Source organism: Meleagris gallopavo, chromosome 2, assembly GCF_000146605.3.
Source record: "Meleagris gallopavo isolate NT-WF06-2002-E0010 breed Aviagen turkey brand Nicholas breeding stock chromosome 2, Turkey_5.1, whole genome shotgun sequence".
Lineage (NCBI taxonomy): Eukaryota > Metazoa > Chordata > Aves > Galliformes > Phasianidae > Meleagris > Meleagris gallopavo.
This window is the reverse complement of record NC_015012.2, coordinates 6,943,273-6,963,704: the sequence shown is the minus strand read 5'-3', so window position 1 is coordinate 6,963,704 and position 20,432 is coordinate 6,943,273. Positions and strand designations below refer to the sequence as shown.

General features: G+C 46.6%; 1 protein-coding gene and 1 long non-coding RNA gene across 2 annotated transcripts in view; both read right to left on the bottom strand.

Moving 5' to 3' along the window:
* Window positions 1-744, bottom strand: part of SPRED2 (sprouty related EVH1 domain containing 2) — a 29,712-nt gene extending 28,968 nt beyond the window's left edge. The window contains exon 1 of the mRNA XM_003203690.4: window positions 546-744. Coding sequence (XP_003203738.1) covers window positions 546-562 — 17 coding nt within the window. The 5' untranslated portion in view covers window positions 563-744. The remainder of the gene's footprint in view (window positions 1-545) is intronic.
* A 9,914-nt stretch (window positions 745-10,658) lies between these two features.
* Window positions 10,659-20,151, bottom strand: LOC116216277. Its single transcript, XR_004158733.1, has 2 exons — window positions 12,681-20,151; window positions 10,659-11,950 (listed from the first exon to the last, which is right to left on the bottom strand). It is a non-coding gene; the product is annotated as an uncharacterized LOC116216277 (long non-coding RNA).
* Between the last annotated feature and the right edge of the window lie 281 nt (window positions 20,152-20,432).

Genomic DNA, 20,432 nt, shown 5'->3' with positions numbered 1-20,432 from the left:
GCCTTGGGCACCTCCAGGGATGGGGCACCCACAGCTCTGGGCAGCCGTGCCAGGGCCTCACCTCCCTCTGAGTAAAGATCTTTTTCCTGGCATCTGACATAAATCTATCCTCTTTTAGTTTAACGCTATTCCCCCTTGCCCTGTCACTATCAGACCACGTAAGAAGTCAGTCCCATTCTTGCTTGTAAGCTTCCTGCTATAAGCTTAACTACAAGCATGCACACCCCGCTTGCCTTGCCCCTCTTTTTAGTCCTTCCTACCCCCAATAAACATCCGTGGAGAGAGGCAGCAAGCAAGGGAAGTGGCTTCCCTAGCAGTATCCATTTCCTTCTCAATTACTGATGTGCATTAACCACTAGCCCTGCCAAAACGATGCAGATCCATAGGAGAAAGCCTGCACTCCATAGAAACTGTACATATCCACTGACAAACCACATGCTGATCCAGAAATGATTCAGGAGGCAGATGGGAGGAGGGGGAGGAGGAGGAGAAAGAAGAAAAAAGATTTGAAAAAGCAACGAGGCGCCACAAGGGAACACACAGACCTGCCAGGGGATGCCATTTCCTCTACATCTTGCCCCTGGGTCGCTGCATTTCACCATTGCTGCAGAGCCCAGCTGGAGGCTGTCGGGTGGCTTCCTCTGCATGATTCAGCCTCCTCGCTCTCTGCCTCCTGGACAGATGTGCAGGGCCGTGCCGGCTGATTCATCCCCCAGCCATCCCTCGCCCTACGCTCCTGCTGCACCATTACTCACTGGCAACATCCTTCTGCTCGCTGCGTGCTGAATGGCCAAAGATCCCCGCTTCCCCACCCTGGTGATATGCTATAAGATATAATAATAATAAAAAGTAAATAAATCAAACAATGGTGATATGGCTGTCATAAAGCAGTAAGAGCAGCTGGGGCTGTCACAAGTCACGCCAGACCCTGGAGCACGTCACTGATGCCTCCAGAATGGCAAACAGGTCCAAAGTCAAGTGCAGCCCTAGCCACACTTTATACCCCCAAAAGCTTCTTCAAAAGGCTGGGATCAGCCCCGTGGAAGCTTCTGGGGAGCTCACCCAGTGCCCCCCAAGTTTCACAGTCATCCTTGATTATTCTCTGTGCTTTACAGCAAGAAACATTGCTCGAAATCCTCTCAGCACAAGCTGCATGGGCAAAAACTGGGACACTGAGAGCTCTGAAACCAGCTTTGAAAAATACTCACCTGATCTACAGCACAAGAAGGATACAGAGCTGTCAGATGGTGCCCTGGGCAGCCTGACCCAGTGTTTGGAAACCTTGCTCAAGGTAGGGGGATTGGAACTAGGTGATCATCTTACCCAAACCATTCGATGACTCTAGGAATTAACTCACTGTGCTCCTCTCCCAGCTCTGTAGCAGTGCTGCTGTGACCCTCAGATGCTCCATGCAGCAAACACCAGCACTGTCCTCAGCTGCCTCCAGCCAGAATTCAGCATATGAGCTCAAAGCGAGTCAGCCAGAAAAAGAATTAAACAAAGATGCCTTACCCTTTTTGCTGCAAGCCCAGTTTCTAAAGTTTTTCTCTCAGGGGACAAAGGAAGATGAAATTAGCCTCCCAGTGTAAGACAAAATTATCTTTGAATAAACCATGTTGTAATCATGTTTTTGAAACAGCAGCTCAAGTACTGACATCTCCTTGGTATTTGCTCATTTTCTTGCCTTCCTACTTTTTTTTTTTTTAAGAGGTCCTCTTAAAAACAATGCAGCATGGAGTCAAGCCATGGGTTTTCTCTGCAAAGTCATATGTATGTTGTGCATGGATTAGGGGTAAGATGGGAGAAACTCTGTGGAAATACAACACATGGAAAAGGTCCCTTTTATCACCAAGACAGCATGCTCAGCTCGTAGCTGCAACCAGCTGTGACCTGGCATTCCCTCTGCACAAAGTGAGTGCAACAGGCAAGAAGCAGCAGCACCTAATTCCGTTCACCTTGAACTCAGTTCCCAAGAGTCTTTTCCAAATGGAAGCCAGTATCAAGTCACAAGGTGTTTGTAAGCATAATCTGAATCACTGGCTGGCTTCTTACTTTTTGCAAGGATTCTTTATATTTAAGGCTGAGCTAACAAACCTCAGGTCCAAGTGTGTCAGTGCTGGTGCACTTTTTTTTTTCCTTCTTCCTTTTCCCTTGAGTTCCACGCTCTCCAAAACCAGCTCAGCACGCCTACTGCTGCTATCTCAGCGCTACAGTGAAACATCCTCCAGTGCTTCTGTGCGTTTCCTGGCTTGGACCGGTGAGCAACTGCTGTGATACGGGAACATTTTCCCCAGTTTCAAGTGGGATGCACGCTGCTGCAGGCTTCTGCTGTTAGCAAACATCGCAACCAGAGAGCCAGCAAGGCTGCGGATCCGTTTCCTGCTGCCTCCCGGCCAACTGTGAGCACAGTTCAAAGAGCCGAGACCATGCTTGGAGCAAGAGGAGCTGCTAGAGAAACTGCAATTCGGAGGATGAAATCCCCTCAGCCTGCTGGAGCCAGTCCTAACAGACTGACCTTCAGCAGCACGGGGTCAGCACAGCACATAGGACCAAACCCCAGCAATTCATGAACCCAGCAAGAAGTCGCTCCGTGTGAGGCACAAAGGAGGTTGTTTTTCTCCATTTCTGAAGCTTAAAACAAACAAACAAACCAGCAAAACCAAGATTTGATAAACATGTTCAGCGTAGCTTTTTTTCTTTTCTTTGTCTAGCACTTCAGACAGACCCAGTTCATTCACACCACCCTTGTTGTCTACAACATTGTTTTAAATCCAGCCTTCATCCAAGTTGTGCTAGAGAAGAGGAAACAAAAATGCAGCAGAAAGAGACACCACTGAAAGAGCAGCCAAAAAGGGCTACTTCCAGCTGCAGCGTGGCAAATCTCATATGTATAAGAAACACTGAAGTCTCACAGACTCGTCCAGATTGCAGTCAAGGAATGTGCTGGGGATGGACAGCCCACAAACGTCCATTTCCGAGCACAGAACGGCTTGAAGACCACTCAGTTCCAACGCCCTACTGTGGGTAGGGTTGCCACCCACTGGATCAAGCTGCTCCATGACACAGCTTGACTCTGCTTATACATTTATCAGTACAGAGTTCACACGAATATTAAGTATCACCAGACACGATACTTTCCTAACGCAAACACATCCCAACTACTGCAACAAACCTACCAAAAGAATGCAGCCTTTAAGCAGGAGGACCACAGGCATCCCTTCATCCTCGGATCACTGCACCCACATTCATAAAACAGGGAGATGCTACTTAGGCATGGCAATACAGAAGCTGCATTTCTGCTTCACTCTGTGCAAACCAGGGAAGTTCTCTATACAGATTGGCTGAAAAAGGCCAACACGATTTACAACTTGTAATGCCAACACTTCTTTTCTGCAAACCCTAACTTTTTTGAGAACTGCTAGTAAAACCCCAAATCTTCCTCCTCTGTTTAAGTGCAAACAACAAAACAAAACAAAACAAAACCCAAACCCAAAAAACTTAGTTCAAGAGCAACGTTCTTTTCATGTCCACGGTTTGTGTCTGAATTCATGTTTTTCTTGTACCAGAGCTGACATCTCACAGGCTGAACAGGCAGCACAGCTCAACAGCCAGCTCTTCTCAGTGCTCCCAAGAGCAAGCTGATGCTTTATAGACTTAAGATGTCTGAAACAATTCTGCCTTGACTTTTAGCACCATGGGAACTATTTTATTGCTAATTTAGGACTGCTATGTCCACCATTAACTATCTGTAAGCTTTCTGATGGCTTTATGTCCTAGAGAAGATAGCAGTTTTTCACCAATTCTTTTTATTTCCTCCAGCAACCTCCACGCATCTCCTAACTTCTACTTTGCTCTCACTGCAGTTGGCTTTCCTGCTCACATTTCTGCCTTTGCTTCCCTTGCAAAGGAAAATGTGCTTGAAACAAACAAACGTTTCCTTAAGTGGTGTGCCTGCTTTCCACTGCTGTCCTCAGCACAGCCTCATGTAACGGCTTAGTACTTCCAGCAGTGTGTTTTAATGGGCAGCTGCTTTCAATGCTGTGAGATGCAGTGGTGTGGAGTGCCAGCAGAAAACGTCATACATGAGAAACACTTTGCTCACATACAGCAGGATAGGACATCAGACAAGACTGCCTCAGTGTAATCCTCTGCCATTCTGAGGGATAAGGATGAGTTGTCCAACATGCTGCACCTTCCTATCTTCATGCTAATTCCTTTCACGAGGAAGTTTTGGCTAAGTCTTCAGGAGCTCCCTGACATAGCTGAAGCTGACTGAAGTCTTCAGCGGTCTTCCAGCAGAGCAGATGATGGAGAAGCTTCAGGATTTGGAGTGCAGTGGGTATCAGCTGGGGGCTGCAGCCTCCATCTCCTGGGCTTAGTGGTGAATACCAGATGACCAGTGCCCTGCAGAGCACTAAAATACAGTACGCTTTGGAAACAGAACTTAACAGCTTATGCAAGTCTACTCACTTAACAAGCTGCACCTCTAAGCATGCTGAAGTTTAAGAACATCGAAACAAAACAAGAGAATAGTGGAGAAAAGCAACATGAGCTTCCTGTTGAAAACCTGTGATAAAAAGGTGTTTACCTCTAATCTTTGGGCAAATATTCCGCTGACCCCCAGTAAACTATGCAAGTAAGGAAGGGAGGATGAAGACAATCTGATTTTTTTCTTTCCAAGTTCCCATTTGTTTTTCAGTTTCTCAAGCTGTGTTACAGCCACTTGACGTGTGTGCAGCAGATGATAATGGAACCACAAGCGTTTATCTGACTCCACCACAACTTATTTTTTCCCCCTCTTCAGCTCAGATTTAACTAGGGTTTTAATTCCAGTTTGCCGAGGACACAAAATTGACAAGCCTCCCCAGAAGATGCATGTTCATCCTTCAATGCACCATTTAAGAACTGGGTTTTCTTTCTGCTGAAGGCAGTTTCATTGAACTATATTATGAGCACCTGTCTTGCTTTAGGATTTATCTTAAGTTATTCTCACTAAGAGCTCGGAACATGAGAAAATTTAGGAAGGAAGAGCCTTGGTTTGAGGATGGGCAACTGTGCTTCGAAACAGCCACGCTCCTCAAGGTCATTTCCACTTCAGCCATATGTCATTGCACATCTTAGTTAATTCAGAACTGCGACTCATTCCTCTGCACGTCAATTACAGCAGGCAAACAGTCACCGAGGACGGTCACACCATTGATTCCAGGGTGGAAGGAAGAAAACCACATCCTTGCTTCAGCCTGTTCAGTCTGTACTTGAACCACAGTGACTCTGTTGAGTACATGGGAGCTGAGTCCTCATCTACCACATGCTTACATTCTAGGAAGAATGTATTTAAGTAAACATACTTAATACACGTATTTAAAAACTAAGATGAGTTCAGCTACAAGTAACAAAGTTAGCAGTGTAGCAGCTTCAAAGATTTCCTGCATCCCATTGTAGCAAGTGAATACAACGGTTGGATGAACAAAATGGGGACTCCTCTGCTGACTAACAGCCAACGCTTGCCTTGCACACTTCTTCCTGCTAGCAGGTCGGGTGGAAATGCGTGGCTCTAGACATTGCAGCATCCCTTTTCCAGCATTCCAGGTGACACTTGGAGAGGAGACTTCCAGATGCACTCACAACCAAAGAAATGAAGCGTAGCTGAAACAATGCTTTGCCAAAACCAACACAAAGACAGTGACCTCTGGAATGTGGGGCTACTTGCAGATGTCCTAAAGGATGCCATTGACTCAGTCATACAAAAGGTACTTTAACCCCTGGCAATGATTCATCTAGACATTTTTCTAGCAAAAAGCCTTATTATTGAGGGAGAGCTTCCTATTATTTGCAGGAAAATTCAGAATAGAACTAGTAGATACTAATTTGTTAAAAAGACAGATAAACATGTACAGGAAATACTTCTATGAAGGTCCTGATCCTCTGAAGATTAATAATCTACAGTACTGGAGACAAAACCATGACACTGAGGAAACAAGCAAACTATAAAAACAGGAAGAAGTGGAAGTTTATTTTTTTATGTTATTTTGAGTGAATATTTGTTTTTCTGAAGCTCAAGATACTGGCAGAAGCCTCCATCTGCAGGTCACACCATTCTTTGTACAAAAGCAGCTGCAAAGTTTCCTCACCCAGGTCCCCAGAGCTGTTAGCCCAGGGAGGCCATCCTGCAGTTATGCTAGCCAACATTGTTTTTTGGTTTTTGCCTCATTTAAAGTCATTTCAAGGCACTGTATCCACCGTGTTCTGTAGGTGTTACCAATAAACCACTGGACAAAGGTGCTCTAGATACACCTCAGTATATCCACCACAGTACCCAATTAAGGCAATAAGGCAATACTTGAGGGAAACAAAGGGTTTTGTCACCCTCACAAAAAAACAAAACAAAACACTGCAAAGAAAAGTTGCTTTGGACTCTCCTGCCTTTGTTTTCGTTTAAAAGAAAACGAAGCTGCCACTACTTTGAATTACAGTCACTTCAAGGACTGTTCTTGTGTTGAGCTGAGATAGGGAGCTGCTCAGGGTCTGCTGCTTTTCCCTAAGGCAGTGAGCAGAGAAGGGGAAGGGGACACCACATAAATTCGTCCTCATCCAAGTATTCTTGGAAGCAACTTCTTTACCTCCTTGTCTGGACAGCTCTCATTACCAGTGCCACACACACATACTGAACTGCTACTCTACAAGCTGAATTAAGCTGAGATCTACCTGCAGAATCCCCAAGCCACTGATGAAATGCAACTCAAACTCCAAAACAGTTTGCTTAAATATTTATCCCTTTGAAACATTCCTGTAAGTGCTATATTTAATGCTGATATAGACTAATTATTTATGTCTGCTCCAAGTAATCACTTTGAACTAGGACATTCACTGCTTAAGAAATATAATTAGATTTCCACACTACTTAAGGGGTGTTAAGGGATGCCACTGTGGGCTAAAATGATCTACATTTTAAAAAGAAAATAAGTGCAGCATTATCAACTCAACTTTCCACTTAAGAGTTTTACCTCTTCTACAATGGCAATGAAGAACTAGATGCTACTTGTATTTTGACTCATGGAACATTTATATAGAATATCACTACACATTTTATCAAATATTAAGTGTTTTTTACTTGTACAACACACAGAACACACAGAGCTGCATGTTTTCTATTTATCTGTATCAAACGTGGCACCAACAGATAGCAATGACAGCACTGTTGATTAAGGTGCAGTAAAAAATCACATAGAAAAACAAAGATCCAATGGGTACACTTCCAAAATCATTTCCAAATCCAGTTAATCCACATTATTCTTGACCAGAAAGAAAACAATGATGTAGAGGATATCAACACGCTCCTTGACACCAGGGGAAAAGCAATGGTCTGCTCACAGAAACACACACAAGCTAGCTGGGCTAACTATGGCTACCTGCCTTACACTAACTCACTTCCCCTTTTCAAGTGATTATTTTAATTAAAATTCTGCCTCATTGCTGCACGTCCAAGTAGACCAGCTGTTAATTTATTCTTTCTTTTTCTCGTCTCCCATGCATGTTAGCAGAGTTTCACGCACACAAGCAGCAATGTTTTACATCGCCCTGTAACTCTCTGCACTGACTGACAGCGTTGGTAATTACACAAATCAATTAGAGGCAGAAACGGGAATAATAATAATAGACACAGACAGAGCCCTTGAGCATTGGCTTCTAGGAAGCAGCTATCAAGAAACTGCCACTCTCTGGCTAATGAAGGATGTGAGGCGGTCGTGAGCACCTCATCCACTGTGCTGACCAAGGCTGCTGCAGTCTGCACCCAGGCTTCCAGTCACCCTGAGAACCAGCCAGGTTCGTGCTACGTCTGATTAATTGAAAACCAGGCTTGGAAGTAAGAATGAAATCACATCCTATGAGCGCACCCTTCAACCCTGTTACTCTGCAAGATGTTTTAACCCTGAAGTGACACATTCTGGTTTCACCCCTTTGCTCTAGCTACAAAGGAACAAGCTTCCAACACAAACTAGACAACACTTTCACAAAAACTCCCAACGTAGACTCCTGCCATTATGTGTATGCCAGAGAGTCTATTTTTCCTCCATCATCTGCCAAGAAGCAACAAACACTTTTAGAAGTCACAATTTGGCTCTTTAAAACCATTTATTCAGATCACATAAAAATAGCATGGAGAAACAACAACACACACAATAAAACCTTTGGTACACTCTGACAGCAGAGCAACATGCTGTCTCCAGTGCAGCCTTCCAAGCTTTAGTGGTTCCTCTGCTTCCTCTGCTCTGGGATGAGCAAACCCAGGGGCCTCAGTCACTCCCCCTGCTCTCCAGACCCTGTGCCATCTTCACAGCTCTCCTTGGGATGCTCTCTATTAGTTTCACATCCTTATATCGTGGTGTCCAAGACTGCACACAAAAAAAAATCAAATGACGTTGAAAACATCCACGACACCCTCAGCTTGCAGACTCTCCACCTAGCCAAGGCAGCAAGCACAGAGGCTGAGCTCTGCTGCCAGGGATCCCCAAGGTCCATTATGCCTGCAACGAGCAGCTGCTGCAAGTATGGAGGATGGTACACGGACTATCCCAAAAATCTCACTCCTAGAACTTCCTCGTGATCTTCTGGCAAGCAAGCAGCAGGCAGGATCAGGCAGGAGCTCCAGCTGGCGAGAAGGAGATAAGGGAATGTTCTCCTTTACAGGCTGGCCCTTTAACCATTTGAGAAAGGAATTCACATCCATCATTTTATCAAATCTTCAGGTTTTGAGGTCTTCACTCCCTTGCCCAGAGTCCCAGTGCTGAACATCTATGCTAATTTTAAGGCTAAAGTTAAGCTTTAAACTCTTCCTTTGTTACAGAGTAATGTTGGGGTTGGCATCCCAGTGCTAGTTAGGGCAAGCTTTCTATTCACCTTGGAGCAAGCTATCTCCTCAAGTTTAATTAGGACATGTACCAGGCTGAAGCATTCAACAGTTAACTGAAACACTGTGCCAACCTACGGTGTGCTCTGCATGTCTCTCATGCCTTGCATGGTAGAAGTCCATGGGTGGGAGAGTTGTTTGGGGTGGGGAGAAGATTTAATTTTAGCTGAGAGGAGGAATGTGTTCAGCACATTGCCTAAAAAATAAAATAAAATGAAAATCCACCCTGCCACAATCCGGTCCCGACACACGACATGGGAGGATTAACTTATGCATCTGTAACACAGAGAAGCACCAAATGGCAAAAAGCATTCACAAAATCAGAGCCACAGCCATAGACAATGTAATGCGAAACTGCTGCACCGTGCAGTGACGCTTGAAGCTACCAAATCCATCCCAGTTATGATGATGTGCGTCTGCTGTGCCCACAGCAAAGCAAATGATTGCATTTCTGTGCTTGCCCTGTGTAAGAGATGAAAATGAGAAAATCAAAGCCATATAGCCATGGTCCAACAAGGACCTGTTTAGAGCCAGGCACCTATGCTAGTGAAGTGAGACATGGAAAATCAGGCACTGACACACCGAAGAAAATCAGTGCAAAACCCATACTTGAGCTATCGCAACCCCATGCCAGGCTGGCACATGCTTTTGTACAAACAGCCACAAAGCCCAACCAAGAAGAGACTTTTTCCATGCTTGTCTGTGTGTGTTTGATCAGAGGGAAGACGGTAACCACCTTCTGACCTTTGCAACAAGCCAAGCTGACAAAATCAAGGCTAATCTGCAATGGGAAGTTACCACATATAGCAGCAAATATTTTCCTTCAGCACAAAAGAGGTCAGTATTTAGCATTTCAATTAGATCATGAATGACAAAGCCACATTCCTACAGAAAAGTTCATGCATTCAAGATGTTCCAAAATAAAATGAATATACAAAGGCAGGATTTTAACCTTTCAGTATTTCTATTCCCAAACTTTAAGATCTACAGTTTTCAGTGAAAGTTAAACATAAAATATTGCTGTGAATGTGTACAGTCCCACCAGCTTCAGCTTTCAGGCTCCCTACATGCCCACTGGAGCCACCCAAGAAAAACCCTACCTGGTTTCCTGCCTCCTCACCCATCAGAAGGGTGCTTGCGTGACACTTCCCCCACATAAGGCTGTTAAACTTTTAGAAATATTTTCTGTCCAGAATTTTGTGAGGCATTGTTCACTGTACTGTTTTCTTGGCACCATGGACTCCACGCCCTGTGCAATGCATTTCCTCACCAGCCCCAGCCAGGCTTCGGGTCTCGGTCACCCATTCTCAGCTATCTGCTTAAGGCTATGTACAGCACAGGACTCCTTCACATAACAAAGTGTACACGTGTGTGGTTGGGATTAGAATCAACAGCACATCCTTGCTGTCCTGCCTGGAATCCATGTGCCACCAGAAGCCAGAAAACAGCACACCACTAGGCTTAATCACTTCACTTCCACTGCTCCAAGAAAACAGTCACCACCTGCCCACGGCCCTTCAAGCAAAGGTTGACCTGACTGGCCCAAGTTCACGTCATGGCAGTTTGTAAAACCACAAGCTGGAATAAATCAGTACAGTAGTATTTTTTCTGCTGACCCATCAGCAATTATGTCAACAAATCTCTCTCTCCCCACCAGCCTCGTTACACACAGATGCCTGTTTCCATACATACTCCAAAATGATCCAGTACTGACTACTAAAAAGCAACGCTGGGAGCTATTTATCTAAACTTTTTTAGGGCATCCTAATATTTGTGCTGTCACTTCCATAAGAAGATGAGAAAAGACGTGAAGGATCTCTCTTTGACGCTCGGTTCAGAGCACACAGCTGAAGGCCAGACAAAGTTAATCATCCGAAGAGACAACCTCTTCCAGGCACAGACATGTTCCTCGCAAACACCAGCAGCATTTTCAGCTGGATCCATGCAAGTCCACTGAAAGAGCCTTTCTGGCTTTCACTGAGACACTCAGCGTATGCTGCACGTTATTTCCAACTGTTCCATAGATGGCAGATCAGAGAGCAGATCCAGGCTCCCCATGCTGGAGCAGCCAAGATCTTCCATGGCAGCTTAGAGGGGAAGGGTTGTCCTTCTGCAGACGCACACAGCACAGCTACGTGGCAAGAGAAAGGGCAGTGCTTTGGACAAGGAACAACTCCAAATAACACTTCATGGTGTTCAAAGACAATTCTATGAAATACTGAGTTCTAATATGCCATACTGGGAAGAGGCACGTCACACATGCTATTTCTTGACATAGGAGCATGCTGGCAAAATACGTCCTTTGAGCATGCACTGGGTTGATGGGAATTGGGTTTCTCAAGTCAAGAGGAGATAGAAGCACCCCTGAGGAAGCCCTGCTCATCTCCCCTGAAAGCCTCTGTCACAGCAGCCCTCCTGGCCGGACATGAACTGCTCTGGAGCGGACACACAGACCTGCCCAGTGGCACGTGTGTAAGGAAATGACTTCAGAATCCCACCAGAGACAAAACACGCCAAGCCCAAGGATGATGCCGATGCTTTTCTCTCTTTTGTGTACAGGGTAAAAGCAGTTGCTGCAGCTGCAAAAGTGCTCTCCAGAGAGGAGGCGGCTATCCTGTGCTACGGCCATTAATTTGGGTTTGTTTGTCACCAGTTCCACGGACGCTCGGGCATTACTGGGTTTTAGGCATTTCCCTTCTCATACAAAGAAGGGAACTGTGGAAGACAGCCTGCTGCACGCCCAAGGTTAGGAGAGTTGGACAAAAAATTCTGACTGCTTTAAATATCTACAGCACAGAAAGGTAACCAGGGCTTACCTTGAGTGGAGGAGAACCATCTGGAGAAGGTCTGAGTGGAGAGACTAATTTCTAGTCCCACCTCAACCACTCGTACCCTAAGCAATAAATCAGACCAACTCTTTTCCTACCAAATACATCCATGTGGAAGTGCTGGATCTAGCTGTTTGGCTTGTGGTCAAGCGTTTTTGGAAAGGCAGAATCACAACCTTGCAAACAGTCTCACAAAAAATTATTCCTTCCATTCCTGCAGCAGAGAGGAAGCAAAAGAGGGAAACGGTCTAACAATATTTAACTGTTTTTTTCTTAAGACAAAGCCTCCACAGAAGTTGTGTTTCATTGAAATCTCAAAATTTAAGCACAGGAACACAAAGTTCACTGCGTCATCTCCGCCCAATCAACATGCAAACCCTACGTACGCTTGCAGTCAGCACTCAGTCACCATATCACTGAAGTCACCAGAGACCTTGATGCACATTTTGTCTACCAAAGCAGCAGCAGAGCAGCAAGCACTCACTCCTTTTCCACTTTAAGTCAGCACTGAGAAAGCAATTAAGCTTCTTGTTCTCAGCTCGTACAATTGCATAAGCTAGGCGGCTCTGGCTCCAGAAGTTTATATATTTACCTTTTAAAATATGAATGGGAAAGTGTACACAAAACACCCTTCTTTCCCCATCCCTTCCTTCCCATGAGGAGGAGTGTTTGTTTTTTTATCCGACCTTATGAAAGGTTGGGGAAGCTATTCCACCAATACTCTGATAAAAGTAGCCCACACTTCCTTAGAGATAGAGCACAGAAGGAGAAGGAAAAAAAAAGCCTTACCAGCAATAGTCAGTAGAAATATTTCCTACTAAATAGGATGTGTCATTCAGAGCTTTTTATGCCTCAATTTAAATATCTTTAAGCTGCCTGTACTGCATTTCTGGAATAATTTACATGGCTGTTGATTTTGGGGAACAGCCTTTTTTGCTACTTACAGGAGCTTGAGGTAGAAAAGGGTCTTTTCTGCCCTCTCTGGAGATTTACTTTGGTGACCTTCTTTAAAGATCTGCCTGCAAAATGAAGCTGAATGAATGGGTGGTAGCAGAATTTTTAAGTCTTCTTTTTTCTTTTTTTTTTTCTTTTGCATTCATGGGCTGTGATTTTGAAGCTGTGCACTAGAGTAACCAACCCCGAAGCTGGATGGAAGACCTCAGCCACATCTCGGCCTCTGGATACACAAGCATTTGTAGGACCTAGCATCAAAAACCAGGAGAAAAGCAAGAGTATTTTTAGTGTGCAAACACAGAAGTTCATGTTGCAGCTGTAGGTATTTTAGCATTGCCTAGCACAGCACTGTGCCAGGACAGTCCCAGCAAGCTACAAATCCTTTTGCAGTTCAATTCCAAGCAGCAAGAGGCTCTTTCTGCTCTGCCCCCCCTTTCCCTCCTGCTTGTCAGCCATTTCTGCACACGCAAACACACACACACACACTATTAAGGTGGGGAAGAACCCTCTGTACTTCTGCATCAAATCGAGTGGACAAAGTGCCCACCTCCCCCTGCCTGCTTCTGCTCCAAGTCATGCACCGCTGTGTTTTCAAGCATTTTAACCAAAAATGGGAACTCATCGTGATGAACAAGCCTGCTGACCCAGGAAGTTTTATCCCCTAACTTGGCCAAGGCTCTCTATAAAGAGACACATCACCAATCCGACAGGCTCCTCCGAAGCCGTAGAGTTTGTGCGTATGTAGAAAGAGAGGGGGAAACGGTTTATTTGGTCTCGGGCGCCCTTCCTGCAGGATGCAGTGTTTACAGAGGGTATTTCTAGAACTTCCTGCTCTGCACACGCCTCCGGCTCCTCCCCGGCCTGCCTCCCCCCAGCCCCCACCCAGAGGCTCCCAGAGCACACGGGATGTGGGGGTCTCACTGGCACCCTGAGCTTCCCCAGCCATGGGAGCAAGGGAAGAGGGACAGCTCCTGTTGGCATGATTCTCCTGGAAAAGTCTGCATGTCATCCTTGTCCGCAGAACTTACAGTAATTTTTTTTTCAAGCGCACCTTTAAAACAAATTTAGATTCCTTTCTCTCCCTCCTTTGTTAGTTTCACAGCAAGCTATTTGAGCTTTCTACACCGCTTCCTTCAGACAACAAGCGAAAAAAGCTCGTCTTCACCATTCCTTAATAAGCTTCCAGCCATTTAACATTTGAACTCTTACACTGTACTACATCCCCAAACACTAAATTGTTACAGAAAAATAAAGGGGAAAAAAAAAGCAAGGTTTTTTTTCTCCTAAGCAGCTCTAGTGGTTAATGACCCTGCAGCCTTTTATTAGTGATTTTAACCACAGAAAGCAAGCTTGGCACTAGGTTTTCTTTCTACATCAACTGAACACCAAATATCTTTCTAAAAGCAGCAGGTCTTTGAGGCAGTGTAAACACTGGGATTCTCTATTTCAGCACTCCCTCACAGCCACCCAACTGCACACATCCAGCAGCAAGACGTACAGCAAGGACTGGCTGCAACCAACCTAACACCTCCCATGCCAACTAGCAGCTAAGAATTAATTATGTTGGCAGCACCACAAGCCTTCAGTGATAGTTTTTGCTGTAATTTCATCAATGTTAAAAAACAGCAAAAACACAGCACAACAAAACCCAACACGCATCACTGAAGTTTCAGTGGTTTTTATGTAATGTAATTTATACCTGTGCTTTAAAAAGGCCAAGCCTACCAGCTCTGAAATGCAGGGATATGCATTGCTGTCTGACAGAGATGCTGAACCTGGCTCTTTCCCCACCAGAGGAAATTTGGCATATTTTACAAGGTCACAGCATCTTCCCGTATCCAGTTGTCTGAGGTTTCTCCTGCTGCAGGCACAGTTTGGAGCATGGTGGATTTAACCTGAGCTCAATGATGCTGATGCACACAAGGAACACTCACTGCTCCCTAGCTCTCTGGTATGGCGAGGACCCATGGCACTGAAATGCTCTGAGGGTTTAAACTCTCACCTCCCATCCAGCTGCTAGACTTCCATCTGTAGGCCCTATCCAGGCAGTATGGACGAACAGTGGGGAGATGCAAAGGCCTATGTGTCAAAGGAATTGTGTTAAAGGACTGAACTGAAGTCCAGTGGCCACTTGTGGGCCCCCCAGTACAAGAGACATGGACAAACTGGTGAGCCCAATAGACGGCCACTAAGATGACCAAGGGCCGGGAGCACATCTCCTGTGAGCAGAGGCTGAGAGAGATGAGCAGCTTGGAGAAGGCCTCAAGGGGATCCACTGACGTGTACAAAGAGGACAGAGCCAGGCACACAGCAGGCTGTGGGGTCTCATCCTTGGAGAACTTCAGCAGCTGCCTGGACACGGCCCTGGGCACAGCCCTGGACACCCTGCTCTGGGTGGCTCTGCTGGAGCAGGGTTGGGTCTGATTGACCCAGAGGTGCCTTCCTACTTCAACCTTTCTCTGGTTCTGTGAACAAAATTGAAGTAAACAGCTGAAATAAACTACAAGCATGCTTTGGAGAAGCCCCGTTGATTCTCTCAGATCTCCATGTAATTTTGAAGAACCAGACTGTTTGTAAACAACTTGCAATGCCAGATGCAGAAGCCCTGCGGCAGCAGCTGAGTTTACTCCTCAACCTCGCTTGCATCTTCCAGTAACTCCTTACTGCATCCCCTTGACTTGAGGAAAATACAAAAGCACCTCCCGTGTCCCCAGCTGGATAAGTTGTTCCTTCCTTGGCCCCATAGCACACTCCTGCACAGATCCGCAAAAAAGGGGCCCAAGCACACACACACATTTATATCTATAAGCTTGGGGGCATACCTTTCTACTCCCAAGCCACGTAAGCAGCCAGCTGGCTTTATGAGAACTTAGAAGCCAGGTGGGAGTGTTTAGGCATGTCGGCAGAAGAAATAAAGCACACGGAGGTTGAGCTGAGACCCTGGCTTGTGTCCAGTACAAGACAGTGATGGGTGGTTTTGGGGCAGCATCTCTCACTGCAGGGACCCACAGCAGGCATCCCAGCTGCCAGCACTGCCCATACATCTCACGGCACACTGAGAGAAGGGAAACCTCTCCTAAAATGACGTGTATGAGCAGACACGATAGATTTCTTTGTCCTCCCAAACAGCCTTCCTCCACCAGCAAGTGAGTTAACAAATAAATAAAAGCATGAATGGCCTAGGGACTGCAAAAGGTAGCCACACAGGACAGATGCACAACACAATTAAAGCCTAATTTTGGATTTCCTTGGGATCTGAGCACATGTGCACAACGTGCATGTGTCCCCACAGAGCAGCACGGGCCCCTACAAGCACACATTTGCACCGTGGCCTTTCTCCCCCATGGCCTACATCAAAAAACACCATCAGGTTTTACAGCACATTTCTCAGAGATATCGATGCACACTTCCCACACATTAGCAGAAGAGAGATGAGAGTGACCTTCTTGTTAAAAAAAAATAAAATAAATGAGGAAAATGTACTTGCTACCTGCAAGAAACACAATTCTGTTCCTTGAGAGATGTACACTGTCCTACCATTACTTCTGGAAGGATGTTTAATACATACACATGAAACAAGAGCTTTGCTCTGGAGCCCTGCAACTCCTCCCCACATTTGCCAGTAGGAAGAAATTTCCTTCCTTGATGGAATAGCCATCAGCTACTGGGCTCAGCTGACAGCCTCAAGATCTCTCCTCTGATTACAGCACACGTAGGAGTTGAGAACAAAGAGGGGGGGAAATAAAACCAAAACAGTCCTTGAAGTGCGAGTTGCAAGTGAAGAAAGTCAAAGAAAGTTATTCAAAGAGCCTAAGAACAAGGAGATTGGAGACAAAAATAATAACTTGGGATAAATCTCCCCGAAACCTCCTGCAACAGGTAAAACCTGCTGGCTGTTGGCACACATATCTTTGAGGCCCTGAAAGCACACTTTGTAATACTGTTTTTGATAAAACACAGCTTGCTTTTAAGGGGAAGCACCTACTTCTGTTGTGCAAGGCAGCCAGCATTGCGCTTCAGCTGCTTGTTTGACTTAAGGAGGAGAGGCACGGAGCACAGATGTGATGCACGCAGGTACCAACATGCTGATCCCATCCATAATGAGTTCTGTGCTCCTTCCATTGACAACTGACACATCAGAGAGCCTCCTGCAACTGCACACAGGCAGAAGCAAGGTAGTTGTATCCTCATACTACAAACCATCCAGCTACTTTTATTTTCATTTCCATGCTTCTTCAGGAGCATTAAGTCTTCCAAAAAACCAAACACTCTGCATACTGAAGAAGGCATGTATCATCAGTGCAGTATCTAGAGCTGTACTTATGATTTTACTAATTTCTGTCCTCTCTTCCCCTGAGCATCTCTCATGAGAAGGATCATCTTCTAGTGTTAAGAAAGCAGGAGAAAAGAGGAAGAAGAAAGAAAACGAAGCACATTTTTCAATGGACTCGGTGAAAGGAACAATTCCTGCAGCCAAAGCTGGTTTCAGCAGCTGGGAATGTACATGGTGCACCTCAGCCAGTGAGCCACAGCATCTGCAGAACTTCTGCAGAACCCCAGTGAAGCCATCCAACAGGTGGAATTCAGCAGCAGGGACACTTCTTTTGGGATCCAGCACCCTGCACAGAACAACAACAATATCCAGAGCTTGACAAGTGTATCTCTCCCAGGTTCAGTATCTCCACAGGACCGTTTGTTCTAATTCTGCTGGAGGAAAGTGAATTGAATTTATCAATTCTTCAAGCATACCAGCATGTATGTGATGGAGGGACTGAGCCGGCGGTGACGTTGCCTCTCTTTCCTGAGCTCCTGCCTTCCACCCTGAAGAAGGTCCTGAAGAATGACAACCACCACCATCTCCCTGCGGTTTGGTGGCCCCAAGGAAACAATTTTGTGGTTTCAAGCCAGCTACCAGCCAAGCAAGTCCACGTTAAGGAAGAGCCTCCGCTGCGCAATGTGCTTTTGTTTGCAGCCTCGGGATTTAATTAAGCGGGTAGATAAAGCCACCTTTTAACCCACGCTAGAGGGTGTGCCAGATCGAGATTACAACGCGATGCAGAAACAGGTCGAAGCAGCTCCCGGCTGCATCCATGCCACAGGCGAGCACCATCCATCACTCGCTGCTTCTGGCTGAAAAACCCACTTTCTGGCCCAAAGGCGAGTTTTTTAGGTTTCCCTGAGCCAAAAACAGGATTGGGGTTTTCTGAGGGTTTGGGCTGAAGTGCAATCCTCTTCCCCAGATCTCTCTCCACGTGAACCAACTAAACCCTCACCGAAATCTCTCTATCTTCTACAGCTGCTTTTAACTTGTTTCCAAGACAGAAGCAGAAAGGGTTGCTCTTTTTTTTTTTTTCTTTTCTTTCCCTTTTTCCATCCGATAGACCTATTATTCCCTTAGAAACAGCAAGTTCTCCAAGTAACCGAACAAAGCAGCTACTTACATGTAGTATTTTAAACAGCCGTGTTTTCAGGCCAAGAAATAAACAGTTATATTTTGGCAACCCTTCATTTCCTGTCCTATTTGCGAGCAATAATGTCATGACACAAAGTATGTCCCATGCCTTTCTCCCTGGCTCAAGCTTGAAAGAAAAGGAAAAAAAACACAGCTAACTGAATGGACGGCTTATGACAGCAAAAAATCAGTAGTAACGGGCAAAATGGGGGGGAAAAAATTCAGTGTAAAGGGTAAACTGCTACGTCGGCGGGGTGAGTGCTTGAAGCAGCCATGGAAGGAGGTGGGATCCGGGGAGCAGCTCAGCTCCATGCCCTTTGCTGGAAGGAAGAAGCTCACTGCCACAGCCATGCCTCCAGCTCCCACCCCAGCTCCGGCACAGGGCTCCCAGCTCCATCCCGAAACGCCGCGGAGCGACACTTCCTCATTCTCTGACCTTTTCCATTTAATTACTTCCTGTGACTTTCTTGGAAGCCTGCATCGTAATGATGTGCTGCGGCCGCCTTCGGGCGTAACTGAATCATTTTATGCCTTCCGATTCAGCTGAATCCTCCCACTCGCAGCCAGAAATACAGCCGCGACACGCCGGCCGATCGCCCGGTCTCTGGCAGCATGCAGCCCAGGGGGCAGAACGAGGCATCCTCCAGCAATGACAAATCGACCTCTGGGTATCGATCAGAAATGGTGCAGTCGTGAAGGAGCCTGGGCAGCCAGAGCCTCATCTCGCTCCTCTTTGGTTTCATCAAATGGTTCAAACACTCTAAATATGGTAGAAAAGCTCCCCAAGCAAAATGAAAAAAGCCAATGATGGGGAAAAAGACAACGCACTGATTTTAAATACAAGCTGGCTGCGGCGCTTCGTCTGTAATCTGCCTGTTAACATTTGTTCACAGTGCACTCGGTGGAACGAGAAGAGCTATGCAAATCAAAGCCAGATATCTGGGGCAAATAGCACGCGATGCTGCCGTTGTTCCGACAGCCCAAGCAAACTTATGGAGAGGGCCCGTCCTTATTTCTTCTAACACCACGTAGATTGAAAAACATCACCCACCGCCGCCAGGAAGGACGGCGCATGAGTCACCTGCAGCAGTGCTATCCATCAGCGCAGGGAAGGGCCGGGAAGGAGCGGTACCCACAGCAGCACAGGGATCAGGGCAGCAGCTCTGACACGGCCTCCACTTGCAATGCAGAGTGTCCTTTGCCCCAGTACCCACCCAACGGGGTGGCAAGCGCAGGCCTGGGGCACAGGGTGCAATCATAGAATCGTTAAGTTTGGAAAAGACCACTAAGATCATCTAGCCCAACCAGCAAGCTGTCCCAACCAGCAAGCTGTCCACATCCCTCAGCAGCCGCCGGCTTTGCACATAGCCACCTCTGTGCCATGCCATCGGAGAGGGAACCCTGAGCCCTCCGAGGGGTCTGCTGGAAGCGAGCCCACCGCACCTCCCATCCTGCTCCGCAGCAGCAGAAACCCAGCTTCTCCTGTTAGAACTGTGCTGACTTCAAAAGAACCACAATGTCAGAAGCGACGCAAAAACGCGGCTTTACAGCCTCTTTGCTACAAGGTGCCCCAACTACCACTCCTCCTCACACAAGCGTTGCAGGCAGAGGCCATTTCCTCGGCCAGTTACCGTTTCCAATGCTATGGGTGCCGGCCCCACACACACCCACAGCACCCAAACCCCCCACGGCAGCTGGAACCCACCCAGCACTGTGCTCAGTGCCTCCTTTTCCCGGCTGTCATAAAACCCTCAAGGCAAAACTGGGGATGAGAGCGCACGGGGTCCGAGCCCACAGCTCTGCACCACAACCTTCACACATCGCACCGCCGTTTATTCGAGTGGGGGCTTTACAGAAGGATCGGGTGTCTGAGAGCCGCTCCCCGCACACGCGGGCCCCGGGATGTGGGGGGTGGGGGGGGCCCTCCGAGCGCGGCGGCCGCCGGTGACCGGATTTATGAATGCGGCGTCATGTGACGGCCGCCTCCTATTCACAAAACGGCGGCCGGGGCGGGGCTCCGACCCCCCCCGAAAAAAAAAAAAGTCACTAAAAAATTCCGAGCCCCGGGGGCACAGCCGCCCCACGCTGCAGGCCGAATCCCGCCTCCTTCCCCCCCCCCAACAAAAAAAATGTATAATTTTTTTTGGATGGGGGAAGGGAGAAGGAAGAGGTTGGAGTCCCCTTCACCCACACACGTCGCGGTGTGAGGGAATTTTTTTTTATTTATTAATTTTTTTTCCTTCTTCCTTTTTTTTTTTTTATTTGAATGAAGATGCGGTATGCAAATGAG